Source organism: Muntiacus reevesi, chromosome 5 (genome assembly GCF_963930625.1).
Source record: "Muntiacus reevesi chromosome 5, mMunRee1.1, whole genome shotgun sequence".
In the NCBI taxonomy this organism is placed as follows: Eukaryota; Metazoa; Chordata; class Mammalia; order Artiodactyla; family Cervidae; genus Muntiacus; species Muntiacus reevesi.
Genome location: NC_089253.1, coordinates 35,818,275 through 35,841,037, shown reverse-complemented (window position 1 = coordinate 35,841,037; position 22,763 = coordinate 35,818,275). Strand labels below are relative to the sequence as shown.

Here is a 22,763-nt window from a genome sequence, read left to right as displayed (position 1 = left end):
GGGAGTTCCTCTTTCAGTATCCTATCATTTTGCCTTTTCATACTGTTCACGGGGTTCTCAAGGCTAGAATACTGAAGTGGTTTGCCATTCCCTTCTCCGGTGGACCACATTCTGTCAGACCTCTCCACCATGACCCGTCCGTCTTGGGTGGCCCCACACAGCATGGCTTAGTTTCATTGAGTTAGACAAGGCTGTGGTCCGTGTGATCAGATTGGCTAGTTTTCTGTGATTATGGTTTCAGTGCGACTGCCCTTTGATGCCCTCTTGCAATACCTACCATCTTAATGCAGTGCTAATTTCTGCTGTATAGCAAAGTGACTCAATTATACACATTTATATTCTTTTATATGCTTTTCCATTGTGGTTTTTCATGGGATATTGAATACAGTCCCTATGCTACAGAGTATTGTTGTTTACCCATCCTCTATGTAACAGCCTACGTCTCTAATCCCAAACTCCGACTCCTTCCTTCCCCCACTCACCTCTCCCTTGGAAACCCCAAATCTGTTCTCTATGTCTTTGAGTCTGTTTCTGGTTCATAGATAAGTTCATTTGTGTAGTATTTTAGATTCTGCCTACAAGTGATAGCATATGGTATTCGTCTTTCTCTTTTTGACTTACTTCACTTAACAGAATAATCTCTAGGTTCATCTGTGTTGCTGCAAACGTACAGCTGGCTGCCTTTGGACAACCTGCTTAACTTCTCCAATCCTGCGTGAAATGGGGATGGCAACAGAGCCTACATCGCAGATTGATGGGAGGATTAGATGACATCATCAATGGCCCAGAGTCATAGCCCAGTAAGGATTCAAAGAGCAAGCTCTGCAAATCCATGTGGAGAGCGTCCAGGTGGAGGAAGGGCAAGTGGATGGCTCAGAGGCAGGGGTATGTCAGGGATATGTGTGGGATCACCAGGAAGCCAGGTGGCAGTACAGAGTGGGCAAGAGGCAGAGGGAAGCAGGTGAGATCACACTGGTGGGGCAGCAAGTTGCTGTTTTATTTATTTATTTATTTTTACCATGCTTATGTGATTTTTGTGATTGGCTTCTTTTTATGGAAAGATACTGACTTCCTGTTTATTGCAGATACAAAGTACCTGGCTAACTTTATTGTATGTGAGAAAAAAAGGCAATTTAAGGAAACAAATGGAATACAGTACAGTAAAGCAAACTCATGAAGACTGTTCCTGGATGATTGAAATTTGGGAAATGAGAAAGATGGGTCTCTTCCCACCCCCCACCTCATTCATTCAGCCCAAGTATGTGCAGAATTTTGAGGCTGAAACTTCACGATAACCTTGGATGTCACAGCTGGGATTCTGAACTTGTCTCTGATTTCAGAGCTTTCCAGCTGGATCACCTCACCTGCCCACCACCTTACTGTACAGATGGAGACACTGAGGCTTGGGTGGGGAGAGGGAGGGTCAGGGAGAAACATTGATGGTTTGGTGGCAAGAGCTGGTCAGCTTCTGTCTGACTCGGTGCCTCTGCTGCCGCCCATCCCATCTCCACCCCCCACCCCCCGGAATCCAGGGATTCAGATGCCCAAGTTCTTGCAGAGACCTCTCAGTAGGATGAGTTGAGGGGTGACATTGCCTCCCTGGGTTCTCAGGGACCTTCTGTGGCTCCACTCACAGCCCCATGTGGACAGGCTCCCAGAGCACCCATCACTGACTGGGGGAAGCAGACTGGTGAAGAGGGTGCTGGGGGTTGCTGGCGCAGAGGTCCACTCCCGGGGCTGGCCAGGGGGGTGGGCAGCACCCAGCTATGCTCTGGTCCAGCAGAAATGTTACAACAAGTGAGGGCCTGGAGATTCCTTCTGGGATGAGGGGCTGGGCTGGGTCCTTGGCTCGGCTACCAGCATGGGGCAGACATTTCTAGCAATGGCACTGTTTGCCCCTTCCTGGTAACTGCCCCTTGGAACCAGTTCATATCAGCCAGGGAGATGGGGTGATGGGGACAGTGTGGGGATCCCAGGGCCTCTTCACCTCCTCTCCTGCTCGTCCTGCAGGTCGCCTTGAGTGACGTCCTCGTAGGATGGTGGAGGCATCATTGACTGCTCCTTGAGCTCCAGTGGTGAGTCAGGGACAAGGGACAGGTCATCCTCCTGCCAAAGAGAGAAGCCACTGTCCCTGATGCTCCGATGTGAGGAGCGCGTGGTGATCAACAAAGCCCTTCCCGATGGCTCACTTGCTGGAGCCTCAAGTCCCCGTGAAGGTGGGGAAACTGACACAGGCAAGGCCCTTTCTAGCTCTCTGACGCCTTATCAAGAAGACTTCCTGCCAGACAGCCAGGCAGTGACTGAGACAACTTATTTGCTTGGTGTGAGTAAAACTCAAATGCAAATTCATGTCAGTGCTATGTAAAAACTCAGAACACCATGACCCTAACATGAAAATAATTGAAGTGCTAACCTTGCAAAATTACGGGGAATCTAGACCAAATATATATATATATATATTATGGTGTTCTACAGTTAAGATTATAGTGTGAACTTTTTTTTCTCCTTCAAAGAAATGAGCCTAGGATATCACTTTTGGGGTGGGGAGAGACTAGTCTTTTATTTTTAAATCTTTTTGGTCCCAGCCTGCCATTCTGCCAGTCTTACAGGTATTCGAGGGCTTGGCTCTGGGTGAAACATGCCTCGGACTGAGTCCTGGATTTCCTTGCAGGTGTTTGACCTTGGAAAGTGACGTGGCCTCTTTACTTATCTGTAGAATGGTTTACTTATCTGTAGAATGTGGGGAAGGTCAGTGCCCACTTCAAAGGGCAGTTGACAAGATTATGTTAAATAAGTCATGTTTCTCTCACATGCTTAACAGACAGGGTACTTGGTACCCCTGAAGTGCTCAGTCCCTGTGATCCCCCATTCGCTGGCTCCCACCACAGCCCCACAATGTACTGTAGCTCCACCAGCCTTCCCTAGCAGGTCTCCAAGCCATTGCCCCTACTGTTCCCTCTGCTGGTCCCTCTCCCATCCCACCTGCAGGCCCAGATCCTGCCCGTCTCCACGGATCTCCCCTATAAGGTCTCCAAGGGCTTGAGAGCTGGGAGCACAGCGGCCTGTTGGTCTGAGCATCCGTGGCCTTTCCTCCTCAGTGGCCCCACATTTTTCACCTTGAATTGGCACCCTCCCCCATCCCGTGCCTTGTCTCCCCTACTAGACTGTGGGCTGCCTCTGTGTGTGGTCCAACTTACTGGGCAACACCCCTCTGCCTGCTGCTCCCCTTTCTGTGCCCTCCATAGCCTCGTTCCCCATCTCCTGGAGGCCCTCACCTCTGCAGACAGGCGGGCATCCTTGTATGCCATGACGGCCATGAGCCCCGGCAGGAAGACCTCCACACAGGTGACACAGAGGAGGGCCAGCACTAGCCTCTGGATGTGGACCTGGGAGGGAGAGGGGAGGGAGAGGTGAGTGAGCCTTCACTGGGTGTCCACCCATCACCTGGGCATGGGCAGCAGTCAGACCTGCCAGCAAGGACAGTGGGATTTCAGCTCCCAGGTGTGCCCAGGAGGCAGGGTGTGGCTCTGCTCTATGCCCAGCACTGGGCACCCATGGGTCCCCGGGGCATAGTGTCTGAGGACTGGGGTTTTCTCGTGGGCCCCTGGTAGAATGGCAGGTGGCCTTCAGCATCGTCTCATCCAATCCCACTTAAACGGGGATATCAGCTCAGGAAGAAGCAGCATCACTTACAGCAGGGGAGAGGAAGAACTGGGTTGAGGATCACCATACAGCTGGGATCTCTCTTGGGGCCACGAGCATCCGGTCGGGAATGTGTGTATGTGTGTGTCTGTGCATGTGTGTCCATGTGTGTGCTCAACCTGTGTGAGCATGCTGGAGGGCGATATGGAATATTGAACCACCATGGTCAGAACACTTGGAAACTGACCTTGAGGCCAGCAACCACCCTCATGGAACGGCTGGCCCACCTTCTACTTCAGGAGTGAGTGCGTGCGTGCTAAGCTGCTTCAATCATGTCCGACTCATGCAACCCCATGGACTGTAGCCCGCCAGGCTCCTCTGTCCATGGGATTCTCCAGGCAAGAATACTGGGATGGGTTGCCATGCCCTCCTCCTGGTTCAGGGGAGGCTGTGGCTAAGAGAGCACTGAGCTTGAAGTCTAGACCCCGCTGAGTCCTCGATGCACCTCTGCCTTGCAGTATGGCCTTGATCCAATAGTTTAGCTTCTCTGGACCTCAATGTTCACTTCCATAAAATGGGGATAACAAGGTGAAGTCAGCTAGCTCTGCAAGGTTACTGTGAGGTTCACAGTTAATGGGGTCCCTGGGGCTATACTATTTATAGAGCCTTGAACAAAGAATCAGCAGTCCTAGATTATGGTCCTGAATTTGCTGCCAACTTGCTACTTGACCTCAGGCAGGCCCCTCCCCCTCTCTGGGCTTCAGTTTCCTCAATGATTAAAGTGGGAGCCGTGAGTCCAGGCCCTGTCCATCTCCTTGATGCCGACCAGCAAGAAGGCCAATATCATCTCTGTACCTTGGGGTAGGGGGATGGGCTGGCCACCCATGCTGGGCTCCAGATGAGGTTTTCTGAGAGCTAGAAACCCAAGGCAGGTTTTCCTGGAAGTCAGAGGACCCTTGGGGGCTGGGCACTCACAGTATCATTGGGGTACGGTTTCCAGATAGGGAACTCAAACGGAGTCTCCAGAAAGAGGTCCTTGGCAATGACAAAGAGGCCAGCCAGCACGCAGATGAAGCTGATGGAGTTTGCTACAAGGCACATCTTCTATAAGCAAAGAAGAAATAACAATCATTGTCCAAAGGCTACAGACGGAGTCGAAGTCCTCTTTCCCGGCCAGCCAGTAGCTTACCCTGGGACCTCAGGAAAATGTTGCCCATCTCCAGACCTGAGGCTCCTCACGCTAACATGGCTTTCTGAGTCAGTTGACCACCAAGGAAGCCCCCACCAGCCCTCATCTTCTATGGTGGGGTCCCCAAGCTCTGGATTCTGATGCCTGATGATCTGAGGTGGAGCTGACGTAGTCATAGCAATAAAGTGTGCAATAAATGTAACGTGTTTGAGTCATTGTGAAACCTTCCTGCCACCCCCCCCCCGCCCCCGCCACGATTTGTGGAAAAAAAGCCTGTTCTATTAGATGGGATCAGGTGAACCAAAGGACTGCTGCTGGGTCCCTAGATTTTGTAACAAAGAAGGATGTTCCCACCACCATCTCCCTCTCAAAGCTGTCCCCAGTCATCTTGGCATCAGATATGCCAACTGATGCTTGCAATGCAGGAGACCTGGGTTCTATCCCTGGGTTGGGAAGATCCCCTAGAAAAGGGAACAGCTACCCACTCCAGTATTCTGGCCCAGAGAATTCCTTGAACTGAATAGTCCATGGGGTCCCCATGAGTTGGACATGACATGCCTGAGTGACTTTCACTTTCACTTTCTCAGGCATCCAAATGCCCCCCTCCTCCACAGGAAAGGCCAGGATAAGCCCTGACGGTCCCCTATCCTCTCTCACTCAGATCTGTCTCCTCCGCCACCTACCGTGGCCCCTGAAATGCCTCTGTTCGTCCTTATCTTGGGTTATTTGTGCATTATTCCATGAGCCTCTTGCCAAGTGCAAACCCCTGTAACAGGGAAAGAGTATGAACATAAGGCTCCTCTAAGCCCTTGTGCTAGAATGGATTTCTCTGCAGTAGGTGTTTCCCTAGGCTCAGGTGTAGGAAGTGGGGACGCTTTTGGTTCTGCAAGGGGCCCAGCCCAGGAGGAAGAGCCAGGGCTTTGCCAAGTATCTCCTGCCTCTGCTCTAGGTAAATATATACCCTTCTGATGTGATCCCTGAGAGGGCAGAGGGCAGCCACCACTCAGCCCAGGCTGGGGGGCCATGAGTGTGGACTCAGCCAGGGCTTGGGGGTGGAGGGTGGACTGAGACCATGACACAGGGTTGGTGGGATGGTCCTTCCACCTCCCATTCACCTCCATCCACCCAGGCTTGTGAGGGTGCCCACTCTGCCTCCCTCGGCCACCCCAGGCTAGAAAGATGCTCAGACACCTGCTGCCTAAGTTTAGTGCATGGCCGAAGGAGACAGGAGGTCCAAGCAGCTGTGGGGACACAGAAGCCAGCCATGGCAGATCAGGAAAGACTACTTGGAAGAGGAGACATGTAAGCTAAGCTTTGAAGAATGATCAGAAGGAAAGTCAAAGCCAGGAGAGAATGCCCAGTGGGGAGAGGGTAAGGTACTCTGGCAGAAAATAGTGCAGAGCAGGAAAGAGTTGTGTCTGGCTGGGCCTTAGGGGTGAGATGTTGGTGGACTCCCAACGGTGACCTGGCTTTCAGGACTCGCAGACTTGCTGACATGGGAGGTAAGCCGAGGGCACAGGGGAGCCGAGGGGTGATTGCCAGAATAGTCACCTGGGCGGCTGGATGAACAGGCTGGGTGACACCTCCAGGCCTGGCCTGATGGGACAGTGGCCAGAGCTGGGGTGGTGGAAGAGCAGCAGGTGGCGAGAACGGCAGGGAGTCGGGGTGAGAGGCAGACCTCCACGACAGGGGCTTTTCTGCCTGGACCCCCTGTGCCATCCAGGAGGCTTGTACCCATTTCTGGCAAATCCTGGCGAACTCCCTCTGGAATCCCCACTATACACGATGCCCTTTGCAACGTTAGCCCATCCTTGGGATGGGAGAGAACGGTCCTAACCCTCCAACTCACCAGATAATTTTTCTGAAACGACTCCATTGTTATTGCCAAGATCCCGGAAATGAGGAACTGTGGAACAGATTTGAAACAGTCTTAAGAGAGAGGCTGGGGTGCCTTGAAACTCACAAATTCCCTTCCCACTATGGTCTTTAAAAAGACAACCTGAGGGGGCTGGTGGGATAGGGAACATCATTCCTCCAACAAAGGGAGCTCACCTGCCCCCACACGGTTCATCCCAGGCCCCGCTCCAGCCAGGCTACTCTTCTCTCCTGCTTCCCTAGTGTAGCAGCCCAGACCACCCCTCTGCAAGCAACTGAACTATGGCTCCCACTCCAACCCTCGCTCCTTTCTTGGATCCTACAGTTTGGAGGATATCAGCTCTTGGTTCCAGGGTCTCTGGTATTTTTCTTCAATTATTCTTTCATATGTGTGCTGAACGCCTACTATGCACCCATCACTGGGAGCACAGGATGGGTAGGCACCCATGTGGGGACAGTAGTTTCCCTGCTGTGCGCAGAAAGCTCAGATGGGAGCCGTGGGGACAGAAGACTTAAGTGGCAGCGGGTGAGGGGCCAGGGCACGTGTCTAGGAGGGTATCTGGGAGCTGGTACTGGGTGTAGAAGCAGGACTCCACTGTGACCCGGGATAGAAGAGGATGCCCTGGGGATCCTCCAGGGAAGGTGTGGGCAGTGGTCTCCTCTCTCCTCCCACCCTGGCTGAGAGCTTTGTGCCCTGCAGACTGGCCCTGACAGAGACTCCGGGCATCAGGGATGTGTGCCCGGATCCAAAGGCCTCTGAGGAAGCCCAGGGAAGGTGCGGCTGCCCCAGCTCACATTCACCCTCCTCTGCGCTGGATGCACTTGGTAATTAGAGGAAGATGCCAAGATCTTCCCTGGTGGCTCAGCAGTAAAGCATCCACCTGCAATGCCAGGGACCTGGGTTCAATCCCTGGGTCAGGAAGATCCCCTGGAGGAGGAAATGGCAACCCACTCCAGTATTCTAACAGTCCACAGTGTAGCAAAGAGTCAGACACGACTGAAGCAACTTAGCACGCATGCACCACTGAGAGCCCCGAGGCTGCTCCCTTGGGCTGCAGACCCGCAGGAGCCCCTGGGAAGAAGCTGCTTCCAGTGTAACTGAGAGAGTGGACGTGGAGCGAGGAGGCTGGACAGGGGCCGAGGCGGCCTCGCTGCTATTCACTCCCTCCACCCCACCCTGCACACCCTCCTGAAAGCCAGGTCCTCGGGGCCTGCCTGCGCATCCCCAAAGCCGGCCCATATTTTGACATCTACTCACAGAAGCAGCCCCCCAGAATGGATACCAACACTTCTGGACCACCAGGTGAAGGTTCTGGACGGCAGCCACCAGGTAACCTCCAATGAACAAGTACACCAGAGCGATGACCACGTGCATGGCCTGGGCGAGACAGGGGCAGGGGACAGAGAGGTGCTGTCAGGGAACTGGCCCTGATGGAGGTCGCTGAGTTCCTGCCCCAGCGAGCTGCACAGAGCTCACTTCCTGCCTTCGAAGGGATCCTGGTGGGCCTGCAAGGAAGGACCGCTTCTCGGGAAGGCAGGTGGGAGTCACGTACCTGTCCTACCGCCTGTGGCCACGGCAGCGTCTCTGGGGGCTGGGGGGATGGAAACGAGAGGGGAAGGGGAGGAAGCTTCTTCTATTGAGGCTTCTATGAGCCACACGGAGCCAGTGTCATGTGGATGTAGACTGCCTCTCCCATCCCTCCATGGATTTTTAAATCTTAGAATGAGTGTTAAGCACGGTCTCAATCCCCCTCCATCCTCAGGTCTCCCTGCATTACCACCCCCACCCCTGCACCACCTGCCCCCTCTACTGCATTCCCTCCCCCCACCCCAGCACCGCACTGTAGGAAATGGACACTCACGCCCAGCTCCTTGAGAACGCGACTACTCTTCCTGGGCTTCTCCCGGTGCCAGTTTGGAGGTGGGAGGTCAGGCTGGGTCACCTTCTGAGGTAGATCTGTCAGGTCAGGCGGGGTAGGACTGAGGGCCTCCTTTGATGGGGGTCCTTCAGCTTCCGACCTGGGAGTAACTGTGGATGCTTCATTGGCCTCTGTTGCCATGACTCCAGCTGAGAACCTGGCTGCTGGCCAAGGAGAAAGCCTGGGTCAACACTGTCTCATTTCTCGGGCTTGCGCCTGGGTGCCTGTCCCGTCTGCCCTCTGGACCAGGACTTTCCAGAACAGCAGCTGGCCTGAATTTGCTTTGACCTGAAATCCGCTGGGTCTGGGAATAGGGAGAAGCTGACTCACAGCCTCTGCCCCTTCTAGGGCAGAATGACAAGGACCATACATACTTCCCCATCATTGCAAGACAGATTGACCCCCACCCAAACTGGCTGACTGCAGTTTGGCCAAGTGCCCAGGGTGCAGGAGGCTTGGGCAAGTGGGGGAATCTTTGTAACCAGCCCCAATCCATTGGCTTCAGTTCAGTTCAGTTCAGTTGCTCAGTCGTGTCCAACTCTTTGTGACCCCATGGACTGCAGCACACCAAGCTTTCCTGTCCTTCACTAACTCCCAGAGCTTACTCAAACTCATGTCCATTGAGTTGGTGATGCCATCCAACCATCTCATCCTCTGTCGTCCCCTTCTCCTCCTGCCTTCAATCTTTCCCAGCATCCGGGTCTTTCCCAATGAGTTGGCTCTTTGCATCAGGTGGCCAGAGTATTGGAGTTTCAGCTTCAGCATCAGTCCTTCCAATGAATATTCAGGACTGATTTCCTTTAGGATGCACTGGTTTGATCTCCTCGCAGTCCAAGGGACTGTCAAGAATCTCCAACACCACAGGTCAAAAAAGCATCAGTTCTTCGGTGCTCAGCTTTCCTTATAGTCCAACTCTCACATCCATACATGACTACTGGAAAAACCATAGCTTTGACTAGATGGACCTTTGTTAGCAAAGTAATGCCTCTGCTTTTTATTATGCTGTCTAGATTGGTCATAACTTTTCTTCCAAGGAAAAAGTGTCTTTTAAGTTCCATTGGCTTAGGATGAGCCAAAAGAAGGCAGATGGGAATCAAATAATTGTCCTACCACCCAGGGTGATGATGGTGGCTCTTGGGTGTGGGGCATTAGGGAATAGAAGGGAAGGAAACTTCTGCTGAGGGCTTACAAGGAGCCAGCAGGGAGCCAGGAAGACATTTAGCAATGACAATAAATCAACATTTACTAGAGTTTCCTCTGTTGCAAGCACCAGGATGAGCATTTTAGATGCATTATCTGATTGTATCCTCATCTCAACCCTATGGGTTGTCCTTCCTCCCATTTTGCAGATAGGGCTCAGAGAGGTTAAGCTGCCTGACAAAGGTCACACAGCCAGTAAATGACTGTACTGGGACTCAAAACTCAGCAGACTGGCTCCAGAGCTTGGGGGCCTCCATCTTTTATGCATAGTTGCCTTAATGAATAAAAATGAATGCTCTGGATGTTTTAACAGGCATGTTTTAGAAAGGGGTTGGGGAGAAACTTTGCAGGAGGCTGAAAGTGCCACTTGCTGAGGGGCTGGATGACTCTACTGTGGGTTGATGCCGGGGCACTTCAGGGCCTGGGGGCTTCCTGGTGACTCAGTGAGAAAAGAGTTGGTGGAGGGCTGGGTTTGGGCTGTTCCGATTCTTTCTAGTAAAGAAAAAGGGAGGAGGTCATAGTCCTCTTGATTTTAATTCTGTGTGAATTCAGGAGATCCTGCTTGAGCATCCACATCTTGCTGTTTTCCTATCAAGGAGGAAGGGATGCGGGAAGAGGGAAAGAAGCCGGGAGGCACAAGTAGCCCAGGTGACTAGATCCTGGGCTGCGAGTCCTTCAGAGCCAAAGGGCCGGACAGGGCTCCAGGGTTGGTGAGCACCGGCTCCCTGTAGGCACTATGTGGGAAGGCATTCTTGCATGCTGATCTCTCTGGATTCTCTGGAAGCTGACTACCTCTATTCCACAGAAAAGGAAAGAGGCTTAGAGAGGTTAAGTGCTTTGGCTAAAGTCACACAGCAAAGCAGTGCCTGGAATTAGGACAGCGTGTGTTGGTCCGACTCCAGTGCTCTGCGCCCAGGCTGCTGGGATGTGTGATCAGTATCTCTGCCAGCCTGTGGTGACAACCCCTGGTTTAGCAGGGATGGTTGAGGAGGCTGGGCGCCCCCTCCTGGCTGGGCTCCAGAAGCAGAGTCCAGAGACGCATGGTGGCATGACTCTGCTCTGGGACCTGGGCCAGCTCTGCAAGGGAATCCATCCCTATGCCAATCCCCAGAACCCCTCTGACACAGTGAACTGGACCCAGGGCTGCGGTTGGTGGCAGAGGCCAGTATCATCATCCACTAACTGTAACCAGGCTTCTCCCCTGCACCTGGACAGGCAGAACCTAGACCTGAGCCTAGTGCCTCTGGGAAGCACAAAAGAAGGAAGGCTTCTTGGTGGAGGCATCTTGGATGAGACAGGTTGTCCAGGGAGACAGTGAGTGTCCCATCACTGGAAGGGTGCTTCTACTTGGCTTTCACTTTTCAGGAAGCCAAAGTAACCTTTCTCAAAGTATGTTCCAAGGAACAGTGGTCCTAATGGATCAGTAGCAAAAGGGTTCCATGATCAAATAAGTTTGGGAAACCCTGGATATCTATCTTCATTCCCCTCTTTAGCATGTTAAAGACTCTGAGAATTCCTGCAATGGAATAACTTTAATAATATTTAGGGCATTTCCCAAACTTAAAAGGCCATGATAAATGAACATTTTTTTTTTCTCATAGTCCAATGATTCTACACACTTGGTACTCTGTGGGGAATATTTATGGGCAAGTGGCTCTAAACTTATAAACTTTAAATTCTGGTCTTCTTTGTGGCTAGATGGTAAAGAATCTACATGCAATGTGAGAGAACCAGGTTCGATCCCTGGGGGGGGAAGATCCCCTGGAGAAGGAAATGGCCACCCACTCCAGTATTCTTGTCTGGAGAATTCCATGAACAGAGGAGCCTGGTGGGTTACAGTCCACAGGGTTGCAAAGAGTTGGACGTGACTGAGTGACTAATGCTTACACTTGCCCTCTTTTTGATTTTCTCATGTGCATATCATGGTGGAGGCAGGGATTGGACTGTAGTCTCTAGGGTCAGTTCCAACTCAGTAATTTTCTCATGAGACAGAAGGAACTTTAAACAGCAGGAGGGGAGAGAGGTGCAGAGGGCAGGTATAGATAACCGAAGTCTCTTGTTTGTGAAGCTGAGATCCTGCTCTCTAAGAAGGACGTGGACTCTGGGTCCTCAAGAGGCAGGTGCCCTGTTGTTCTGTCCGCTGCATGGCCAGAACCTGGCATAGGCTGCTCAGGGGCGGAGAGGACTGAGAGGGGAGATGGCAGGAGACTGTCGTGGGCAGTGGGAGGAACATTTTTAGCCTTGTCCCCTCTTCAGCCCCCTCAGCCAGCTTAGGACTCCCAGGTCCAGCCAGCTTGACACCCCAGGGAGCCAACTGGGGCCCATGTACACCCTTTGTTCCTTCAGCTCCCGGGGGCAGGGCAGGCAAGGAGAGTGGGAGGTAGGACCCTCCAGCACCACCCCCTTCCCGAAGAATGGTCCAGATCACGAGTGCTAGACAAACCCGGGTAGGATTCTGGCTCTGTTCCAATGAACTTTGACCTTGGGCAGGTCAAACGAGATGATAACATCTCAACATCTTGGTCTCCTCACCTGTTACGTAAGGAGGGCTGGTGCCTGTCCTGGGGGCAGGCGTGGGGTGGGGCTGTGAGGCCTAAGCAGGGTATCATGTGTAACATGCGGGGCCTGACGCTGGCCGGCATCACCTCCTGCCTGCTGCGTGCCTAGAGTACTGACATCGGGTTCCACTTTGTCCTGACTGGTTCTCTGTTAAGATCTGAGACCCCCTGGTCTCATCATCAGGAGGGGTGATTTTGGGGGGAGACAGCGTTGAGAGCTCTGGACTCTGGGGTTGTGGGAAAGGGATATGGGGAGGGCAGGAGAACACCACGGATATAGAGCTAGTGCTCAGAGATTTATCTCCAGAGTGCTGAGTTCAAGACCACGGGGACCCAGGCAGCAGTGAGTAAGATCTGGCCATGGGAGTCTGTGATCAAGCAAGCAGAGAAAACCTGTACTCTGGAGGCCTAGAGGACAGGGCAGGCTTCTTAGGATGTGTGCGCGCGCGCGTGTGTGTGTGTGTGTGTGTTTGCATGCATGCCAAGCAGAGACAGGCAGGGCTGAGAGACACAACACAGAGACACACCATGTGACCGAGGGGATGAGGGGACCCCTGCAGAGGATCAGGGTTCAGTGGATGCCAGTTAGAAATCAGCCACAAACTCAGCAAAGCCAGCCTCCCCCCAGGGTATCAGAACAAGGTGCTGGTGCAAAGGGGTTCACTGTCAGGAGCCAGGGTCCCTGCAGGAGACAGACGCCTCTGCACTGAGATGGAGTCAGACCTGGATTCCAACTCTGGCCCTGAGGGGTCCAGGGCACCTCCCTTCCCTCTCTGGGGCTCTGTGTCCTCAGCATTGTATCTGTGTGTGAGTTACTGGGGTTGGAATGGACATGACCAAGGCTCCTCTCAGTTCCTATGGTCTGTGACTAGCAGCAGGATGGGGCTCTAGGTGGTAAATTCCTCCCCAGGGAGAGATGCTGTTGGTTCTCCCTCCTTCCCAGATACTCTTTACTGGGTTTGGGGTCCCCATTTCCAGCTACCATAATTGTTGACTGCTAAGGGCTCACAGCTGCCCCCTTTAAATTTTAAGTTTAAATGACACTCCAGGGACTTCCCTGGTGGTCTAGTGGTTTAGAATCCATCTTGTAATGCAGGGGATGCAGGTTCAGTCCTTGGTTGGGGAACTAGGGTCCCACATATTTTGCAGCAAATAAGCCTGCATGCTCTGGAGACTATGTGCTCTAACTACTGAGCTCATCTACCACAACTATAGAGTCCACACGCCACAGTGAACAATCCCGTATGACATGACGAACACCCTGCATGCCACAACTAACACCCAATGCAGTCAAATAAGTAAATATAGATATACATATGCATACACACACACACACACACACACACACACACACACACACATATACACATATAGGGGCTTCCTAAGTGGCTCATTGGTAAAGAACTTGCCTGCCAATGCAGGAGACACAAGAGACTTGGATTTGATTCCTGAGTCAGGAAGATCCCCTGGAGGAAGAAATGGCAGCCTCCTCTCCAGTGTTCTTGCCTGGAGAATACCATGGACAGAGCTTTAGTTCATGGGGTCGCAAACAGTCAGACACGACTGAACCAGTAGACAACAACAACCATACATATAAAAGATTCTTAATCACACACACAAAGATATTCCCTCCCCCAATGCTGCAGCCAATGACTGGCTGGCATGGGGTAGAAAAGGTCTACTCCCTGGCCTGATGGAGAGACCCAGTCTGTGCTTCTGAATCGACACCAGTGGGATCCACTGAAACCATCAGGCAGCTGAAACCACCTCTGTCCTTGGCTTATTTCCCCTGCCCTGTCCTGCTTCCCCTGCTCTTCTCCTGAGACTCAGTTCAGTTCAGTTGCTCAGTTGTGTCCAACTCTTTGCGACCCCATGAACTGCAGCACGCCAGGCCTCCCTGTCCATCACCAACCCCTGGAGTTTACTCAAGCTCCTGAGACTGCTCCCTCATAAGCCAGTTGTGCCAAATCCTTGTCTCAGGCTCCACTTCTAGATAACCTGATGGGAGACCCTCTTTCCTTGTTCACACTGTGCAGTCCACTCACCTGGCCCGGGACCTCTGCTCTGAGCTCCAGCCAGGTCGTGCCCTCTGGATCTGCCTCAGTCCCACGGAGACAGCGCCAGAAGATCAGAACATCTTTACAACATTAGACTTTGGATATTTTCTGTCCTCGCCCCACCTCCTTCGTGGCACAGGTGAGCTGTCAAGTCCTTCCCATCCCACAGACCCAGGCAAGTGAAGCTCTCAGCAACTTCCGTCTTTCCTTATAGTTGCAAATTTCCTTTGGAAAGTAAAATGTTGACAATTGTGCAGGTCAGATGGAGTGAAGACAGTTGTAATCTTCATATAATCAGAGGTTGAACCTTTTTAAAGACCTTTTAAAAAGTATTTATTGATTAATTTGGCTGCCCTGGGTCTTAGTTGCAACATGGGGAATCTATAGTTGCAGCATGTGGGATCTAGTTCTCTGACCAGGGATAGAACCCAGGGACCCTGCATTGGGAGTGTGGAGTCTTAGTCACTGGACAACCAGAGACATCCCTAAAAGATTTTAATTCTGGAAAATTTCAATAATTCACAAAAGTAGAGAGAATGGCCCTGTCAATTCCCAGTGACAATTGTCAGCTCTCTGAATCTTGTTTCTCTATTCCCACTGCTTCCCAGTGGTAAACAAAGCTCAGATATCCTACTATTTTATTTGGAAATATTTTTGGCATGTGTGCGTGCTAAGTCACACAGAGAAGTGATGCAGAGCCAAGTGGCCATCCTGGATCATTGAGTCACTTCAATCATGTCTGACTCTTTGTGACCCCAAGGACCGTTGCCCTCCAGGCTCCCCTGTCCATGGGAATTCTCCAGGCAAGAATACTGGAATGGGTTGCCATTTCCTCCTCCAGGGGATCTTCCCGACCCAGGGATTGAATCTCCATCTCTTGTATTGCAGGCAGATTCTTTACCACTGAGCCACTGAGAAGCCTTAAACATTTTAGTATTTAAAATATAGTGAAAGTCACTCAATCGTGTCCGGCTCTTTGCGATCCCATGGACTGTATAGTCCATGGAATTCTCCAGGCCAGAATACTGGAGCGGGTACCTGTTCCCTTCTCCAGGGGATCTTCCCAATCCAGGGATCGGACCCAGGTCTCCCACATTACAGGCAGATGCTTTACCAGCTGAGCCACTGGGGAAGCCCATTTAAAAGACAAGGACTCTAAAAATAAGTATGACCACATGTCACAACTGAAAAGTTAAAACCGGTGAAAACCTGCTGCTCCACGGGGCCTGTTTCTGGGTGATGCACTTACCCTGCAGCCGGGCAGAGCTCTGTGCTGGGTTGTTAGATGGCAGCCCTCTTAGAGGAAAAGTTCAACACTGGGAGGCAGGAAAACCTCTTTTTCTCTCAGTTCTTGCTACTTACTACATATTGAATATCTACTCAGTGTTCAAAGTTCTCTGACTCTCTCATCAACATCTTGTGACCTTTGATTTGCTTGACTCAGGATCCAAACCTGTAAGCTGCATTAGGCTGGAGGGTGGAGCTGTCTCACTCTGCCTGGCACCCTGTCCCCATGCTGCCCCCAGCTCGGCGGCCACATTCGGGGAGGTGAGCAGACCCTTAACCAGGCGGTTCTGGTGAAGGAGGTATGGGCGGGCTTTGACCACCCTCAGCTCCCACCTTTTAGTGTTAGTTGCTTCAGTCATGTCTGACTCTTTGTGACCCCATGGACTGTAGCCCGCTGGGCTCCTCTGTCCATGGGATTTCCCAGGCAAGAATACTGGTACTGGAGTGGGTTGCCACTTCCTTCTCCAGGGGATCTTCCCAAGCCAGGGATAGAACCTGGATCTTCTTTATTGCAGGCAGATTCTTTACTGCCTGAACCACCAGGGAAGCCTTAGCTGACCACTCTCAGCTCCCACCCTAGGCTCCTCTTTTCCCCTCTGACTTCTCTCTCTGTGCTGTTAATGCCAGGTGGGAGTGGGGGTGGGGGCAGGGAAGTGATGCAGAACCAAGTGGCCACCCTGGATAGCCACCTACACTACACTCACTGACTTCAGAGCTGACTCTGGGCCCCAGACTGCCTGAGTTCAAATCTCTCTTCTGTCACCAAATCCAAGATCTCTCTGCTCACCGCATGACAGGCCAATGAATCTGAGAAATGAGGGGTTGAGGCAAGGAAGAAACTTTATTCGGAAAGCCAACTGTCTGAGAAGATAGCAGGCTAGCGACTCAAAATAACCATCTTATCGGGGTCTGGATGCCAGGTTCTTTTATAGATCAGATGCACCCGCTCAACAAGCACAACTTTAGTTCATGGGATGAAGTTTTTCCAGAACCTGTGGCTTTTCACTGGGCTAGAGGCTTCTGCTTCACCACTTTTACTTACGTACAACATATAACACACACCCACACACACAAACTACCTCACGCCCTTATTCATTAACTGACCCACTCATCTATAAAACATTTAACAATCACTTGCCACCAGCCAGGCACTGTACCATGTGCTAGGGGGCCAGGGCTGAACAAGACACTTTGAGGAGCTGGGAGATTGTGGTCCATAGAATAATGGCTCCAGAGATGTCCACACCTCGATCGCTGGAACCTGTGAATATGTCACCTTCCACGGTAAAAGGGATTTGCAGAGCGATTAAGTTAAGGGTCTTGAGAAGGGATGGTTATCCTGGCTTGTCAGGTGGGTCCCATGTAATCACAGGTGTGTGTGCTAAGTTGTTTCAGTGGTGTCTGATTGTCAGTCTTTGCAATCCTTTGGACTGTAGCCCACCATGCTCCTCTGTCCATGGGGATTATCCAGGCAAGAATACTGGAATGGGTTGCCATTTCCTCCTCAAGGGGATCTTTCCCAATCCAGGGATCGAACTTGCATCTCTTATGTCTCTTACCCTGGAGGCAGGTTCTTTACCAATAACACCATCTGGGAAGAACTTGTAATCCCAAGGGTCCTTAGAAGAGGGATGCGAGAGAATCAGGGTCAGTGAGAAAGATTGGCAGGGTTACACTGCTGGCTTTGAAGATGGAGGAGTGAGTCAGTCAGAAGCCAAGGAATGCGTCAGCCCCTCGAGGCTAGAAAATGAGAGGAAATGAATTCTTCTCCAGAGCCTCCCAAGAAATTCAGCCCTGCCAGTAGACTGCAGACTTCCCGACCTCCAGGGAGCAGGAAAGTATTAGTCGCTCAGTCGTGTCCGACTCTTTGTGACCCCATGGACTGTAGCCCATCAGGCTCCTCTGTCCATAGGATTCTCCAGGCAAGAATACTGGAGTGGGTTGCCATTCCCTACTCTAGAGGATCTTCCGGACCCAGGATTCAAACCCAAGTCTTCTGCATTACAGGCTCCGTGTTGGGCTCTCAGCACACCTGCATATCTAGGGTCCTGTCCTTGCCCCTCCGGACTATCATCTGTCTCCCTGATCATCTTCACCATTGCATTCTATCAGTTTCCTGTCCACTATAGTAACTGGTCGCAGCAGTGATAGGAAACTGATATAATGCAGTGGTGGTAATGACCAGGGAGACAGGTGATAGTCTGGAGGGGCGGGGATGGAACCCTAGATATGCAGGTGTGCTGAGAGCCCAAGATGAGCCCATAAGGCTTCCTGGAGGAAGTGGTGTCTACACTGAGGTCTGAAGGAGGGTTGGAAGCTAAATGGGACAAATAGGAGAGTAGGGGGCAGGCAGGGAACAGAGGGGTGTCACAGAGGTTCAGTATGGCTGCTGCGTGAAGTGTAAGAAAAGGCAGGCAGAGTCAAGGCTGCAGAAGTGAGTGGGCTGGGTTCTATAAGCCTTCCAAGAGCATCTAGACTTTAGCCTGAGGGTGAGGCGAGCTCTGATTTGACTTTAGGCAGAGGAGTAACGCTTTTGTACTTAAAATCTCTCGGGGCTGTTATCTAGTTCAGATATGGGCTGACCTAGCTTGGGTCTGAGAACAGAGGTTAGGGGTCAGGAGTCTGATGCCACGATGCAGGTGAAAGATGACGGTGGTTCACAGGTGCTGGGAAGGAAGGTGGATGGGGACTGAGTTGAAAAAGCTAGAATAAAGAGAATCAGTGGGGCATGATTACACCTGGGACTGAGGCAGAAGAGAAACTTCTTAGACTTCTTAGACTCAAACTCTTAGACTTCTTAGACTCTTAGACTCAAACTCTTAAACTTCTTAGACTCAAATTTTGCCAAGTCTGTAGCAACATGGATTGATAAATAGTGTGAGTTTCACTGTAGTGGAACATGAAAGTAGATGCTGAAGCTCTCTGAGGAGAGCTCTGGGTAGAAGACAGGGATTTGAGAATGGTCAGGATGGGGATAGATAAGATCAGGGATTTTGCTGACATCTGTCATCCTCAGAGCCTGGATACACAGCCAATAAGCACCTACTGAATAAACCATGAAATGAAGCGAGAGCAGTGGATAAGATCACCCAGGGGATGTGTAGAGTTCATAGAGGTGAGTCCAGTGCATAGAGGAGTGACCCCATGGACTACAGCCTGCCAGGCCCCTCTATCCACAGAATTCTCCAGGCAAGAATACTGGAGTGGATAGCCATTCCCTTCTCCAGGGGTTCTTCTCGATTCAGGGAAGATTTTTAATGAATATACCACAATTTGCTAACCTATTCTATTGTGGATGAACACTTGAGATGTTTCAAGTTTTTGCCTTTTATGAGTAGAGCTGTCATAACAAACTTGTGTGCATGTCTGGTTTGGTAGATATATTCACTCACTTCTGTTGGGTGTACACCCGACAACAGAATTGTTAGTTTATATTGTATGCTTTAACACATTCTGTGAAACATTTTTTTCCTCCAAAGTGGTGGTATCAAAACATACTCCCACCAGCAATCTATAAGACGAGCTCCCCAAATTCATCAACATCTGAGTAGTCAGTCTTTTAAAATTTCAGCCATTTTGGCATGTTGGGGGGTAGCTCTTTGTGGTTTTTACTTTGTATTTTTCCAGTGGCTAAAGATGTTGAACACACTTATTGGTCATTTTGAGATCTTTTTATGCAGAGTGCCTCTGCAGGTTCCTTGTCCATTTTAAATTAAGTTGCCTCCTTTTTTCTTATTTATTTTTAGGAGCTACTTATATATTTTGTATTCAAGTCCTCTGTCAGATATTCTGTGTTTTAAAATCTCTTTTCAGTCTGTAGAGCACTTTCATACTTAGTTTTTAATAAATAGAACTTCTTAATTTTAATAAACACTAATTTCTAAATCTTTTCTTTTATGATTAGTTTGTGTGTGTGTGTGTGTGTCCAATTTGAAAAATCCTTGCCAAAAAAAAAAAAAAAGAAAAGAAAAAATCCTTGCCTATCCCAAAGTACTGAAGATAGTTTCTTCTTTCTTTCTTTTTTTTTTTAAAGAAACTCCTTTTAAGTTGTAAAATTTAGATCTATGACCCATCTTGACTTAATTTTTATGTATGGTATGTGATGTAGGAATTGTGTTTCATTTTTTTCCCTATAACCAAATCCAATTGCTTCAGCAAAATTTACTGAAAAGAATATTTTTGTCCATTGAGTTGCTGTGGAGCCTTTGTCATAAGTCAAGTGAACTGTATAGGTGAGGGTCTGTTTCTGAACTCCATTGATCTAATTGTCTAGTCACTAAAAACTATGCTGTCTTGGTTATTATTGCATTAGAGTAAGTTTTGAAATCTGGCAGTTTTAAGTCCTCCACCCTTGTTTTTCTTTAAGGTTTTCTTGAATGTTTTAGATCCTTATGAATATTTTAGAATTTCCACATGAACTTTAGAATTAGCTTGTCAATTTCTCCCCAGATAAAACTGTTGAAATTTTGAATGGGAATGTATTAAGTCTAGGAGAAAATTTGGAGATAAATGGCGTTTTTAAAAAATTTTGAGTTTTCCAATCCATGAACATAGTATGGCTCTTCATTTATTTAGATCATCATTAATGTCTCTTTAGTAATTTTCAGAATTCTTCTGCTTCATTGGTAATTATGTCTCCAGCTCCCATTTCCTCTTAGTGGCGGGACTTAATTTTGCCAATTATGGAAACTCAGTCACTTGCCATTTTCTCTCAGTGGCAGGACTTAATTTTGCCAGTTAAGGTAACTCAGTCACTTCCCCTGACTTCCAGTCCACAAGCATGATCTTCCTTGCTGGTTTTGCATGGTGGCCACTGTCTCCACCCTTATTTACTGTTATGCTTCAGTCTCATACAACCCACATTGCACGTCAGCCCTCTTAGCCTCTTGCACTTTCCCCCGGAGGACACCAGAAACTTTCTGATGCTTTTACTCATACCCACATGGGAGTGTAGGGCTCTGTGTAATGTCATCAGGCACGCCCTTGGCCATCTCAGCTCCACATTCTGGCTCCATGCTGTCTGGACACGGGTCATCTCCAGGGGCCTTGCTGTCTCCTCATGTTACAGCGTGGGATTTGAAGAAGCTTCAGTTCTTTAATTCCTCCTAATTGATCTGTGGTTTTTGGCCCCATCTCTGTGGAACTTAGTTAACAGGGCACAGAGATGGTAAAATCCCAGCCTGGGGCTAAGCCTTTTCTTCTTCCTCTCCCCAAACGTCTCCCCTCAATTCAGAAAAGTCTCTAATCTCCTCTATGTGTGGCAGGAAAACCATTTTTAAATATACCAACACATTTCTCCCAACTTTATAGTGTGGGGTCTTCAACTCTCAGCTCTATGTCCTCAAGCCCCTGCTCTTGATTGTGAGGCCAAATTCTGCTGTGATCCCCACCCAAATCTGCACATGCATGACCCCAGGATGGAGGGACTCCTTAAAAGGGGGCCCTTCTGACCCCACCTTCGTCCCCACTCTGTGACTGATTAGCACTTAGCCATCTAGCTGACTACTTCCTTTGGGAAGACCTCATGGAAGAAGCAACATTAAAATAGGGTTTTGAAGACGGAGCAGAAGTTTGTTAAATGAAGAGGCGGGGTGCTGAGACATGCAGTCCTGCCCCAGTCTCTGGGATGAAGAAACAGGAGGAGGGGGGTGAAGGAGCTGGTGGAATGCACTTGGGTTTGGACTGTGGGGAGCTGTATGGTAAGAGCACAGACCCTAAGGTCAGATGAAGCTGGGCTCAGATCCCGGCACTGCCTTTTACCAGCTTGCTGGCCCCGTGCACATGACTTAACCTCTTCAAGGTTCCCTGTCTTCAGTGGTAGAGTGGGGACATGAATGCCTGCTTAGTTAGGTGGGGACAGAACAAGGGTGAGGATCACACCACACAGAGCCCAGCATCCAGAGCTGCCCTTTTGCTGTGACGGTGCGACAGTTTCCCAGGTCTCCTGATCAATATGGGACAACCCTTTAAAGCCCCCAAAGTTAAAAACAAAACAAAACAGTCATTGCTATGAGACCAGATCAAGTTGTAAGCACAGTTTATTTCCCTCTGCGGTATGAGAGACAGGCCACCTGCCAGGGCCTCTGAATACCAGGTGTAACTGTCCCTTTGGCCTGGAGACCCAGTCCAACTCATCACACCTTCAGAGATGGCTTTCTCCTTAGGCTAGGGACACGGAGCTGGGTGAGAGGGGGAGTACTGAGAGGCGAGGGGAGGTCCTGAGCCTCCCAGGGGAGGCGGCCACCACGGCCGCGGCCCGTGGATGCTGACCAGGGTGCCACGGGCTGGCCTCAGGCCTCCCCTGCACCCTGGAGGGTGTGCAAGGCTGAGGCAATAGGGCCTCCAAACAGTTCTGCAGGCAGCTGGGGGCAGGGGTCATGCCTGACTTAGACTTTAGACTTCTGGAAGCCCAGGGGAGCTGGAAGTGTCTTAAATGTCATCTGGTTCAACACTTTCTTTTCCAGGCGGGAGAACTGAGGCCTGATGACATGGCAGCAGATTACAGAGCTGGTCCTGGGGCCTGGTGACCCGAGGCCAAGCCACCCCCCCGTTTGGCTTTGTGACCTCTGCAGCTGGACTCAGTTCTCCCTATTCTGAGTTCTCTGAGCTTAATGACTGTCCCAAGGCCTGAGGGCCAGGGCGGCCCCAGAACCCGTGTCCCAGTGAGGCCAGGGTTTCCAAAATGAGTAGACAGAAATCCAGGGCGGCATCAGGAGGCATTTTCTGATGAAGGGCGGCGCCCAGGGAGCAGAGTGGCACATACCCTTGACATTAACTAGCTCTTTTAGGAAATAAACCACTGCGGGAAATGTGTGGGACAGACATCCCCAGGGACTCCACTCGGCACCACAACATGAGAGCACTGGGGCGGCGGGCGCCACCAGATAACCAAAGCGAGGCCACCAGATAACCAAGGTGAGGCTGGGGAGAGGCCGGGCCGGGATGGCGGGGTGGGGCGGGCGGAGGAACGTGGGGAGGCGGGAAGGGGGACGCGGGAAAGTGAGGGAGGCTGGGCTCCACCCGCCAGAGCGACCGT

The 22,763-nt window shown here is 50.8% G+C and overlaps 1 protein-coding gene across 1 annotated transcript; it reads right to left on the bottom strand.

Annotated features, from left to right (window-relative positions):
* Positions 1-1,983: 1,983 nt before the first annotated feature.
* MS4A10 (membrane spanning 4-domains A10) lies at positions 1,984-8,766 on the bottom strand. Its single transcript, XM_065937062.1, has 6 exons — positions 8,569-8,766; positions 7,965-8,084; positions 6,681-6,737; positions 4,618-4,746; positions 3,276-3,386; positions 1,984-2,106 (listed from the first exon to the last, which is right to left on the bottom strand). The coding sequence occupies exons 1-6, from the start codon at positions 8,764-8,766 to the stop codon at positions 1,984-1,986; spliced, it is 738 nt and encodes a 245-aa protein (XP_065793134.1).
* Between the last annotated feature and the right edge of the window lie 13,997 nt (positions 8,767-22,763).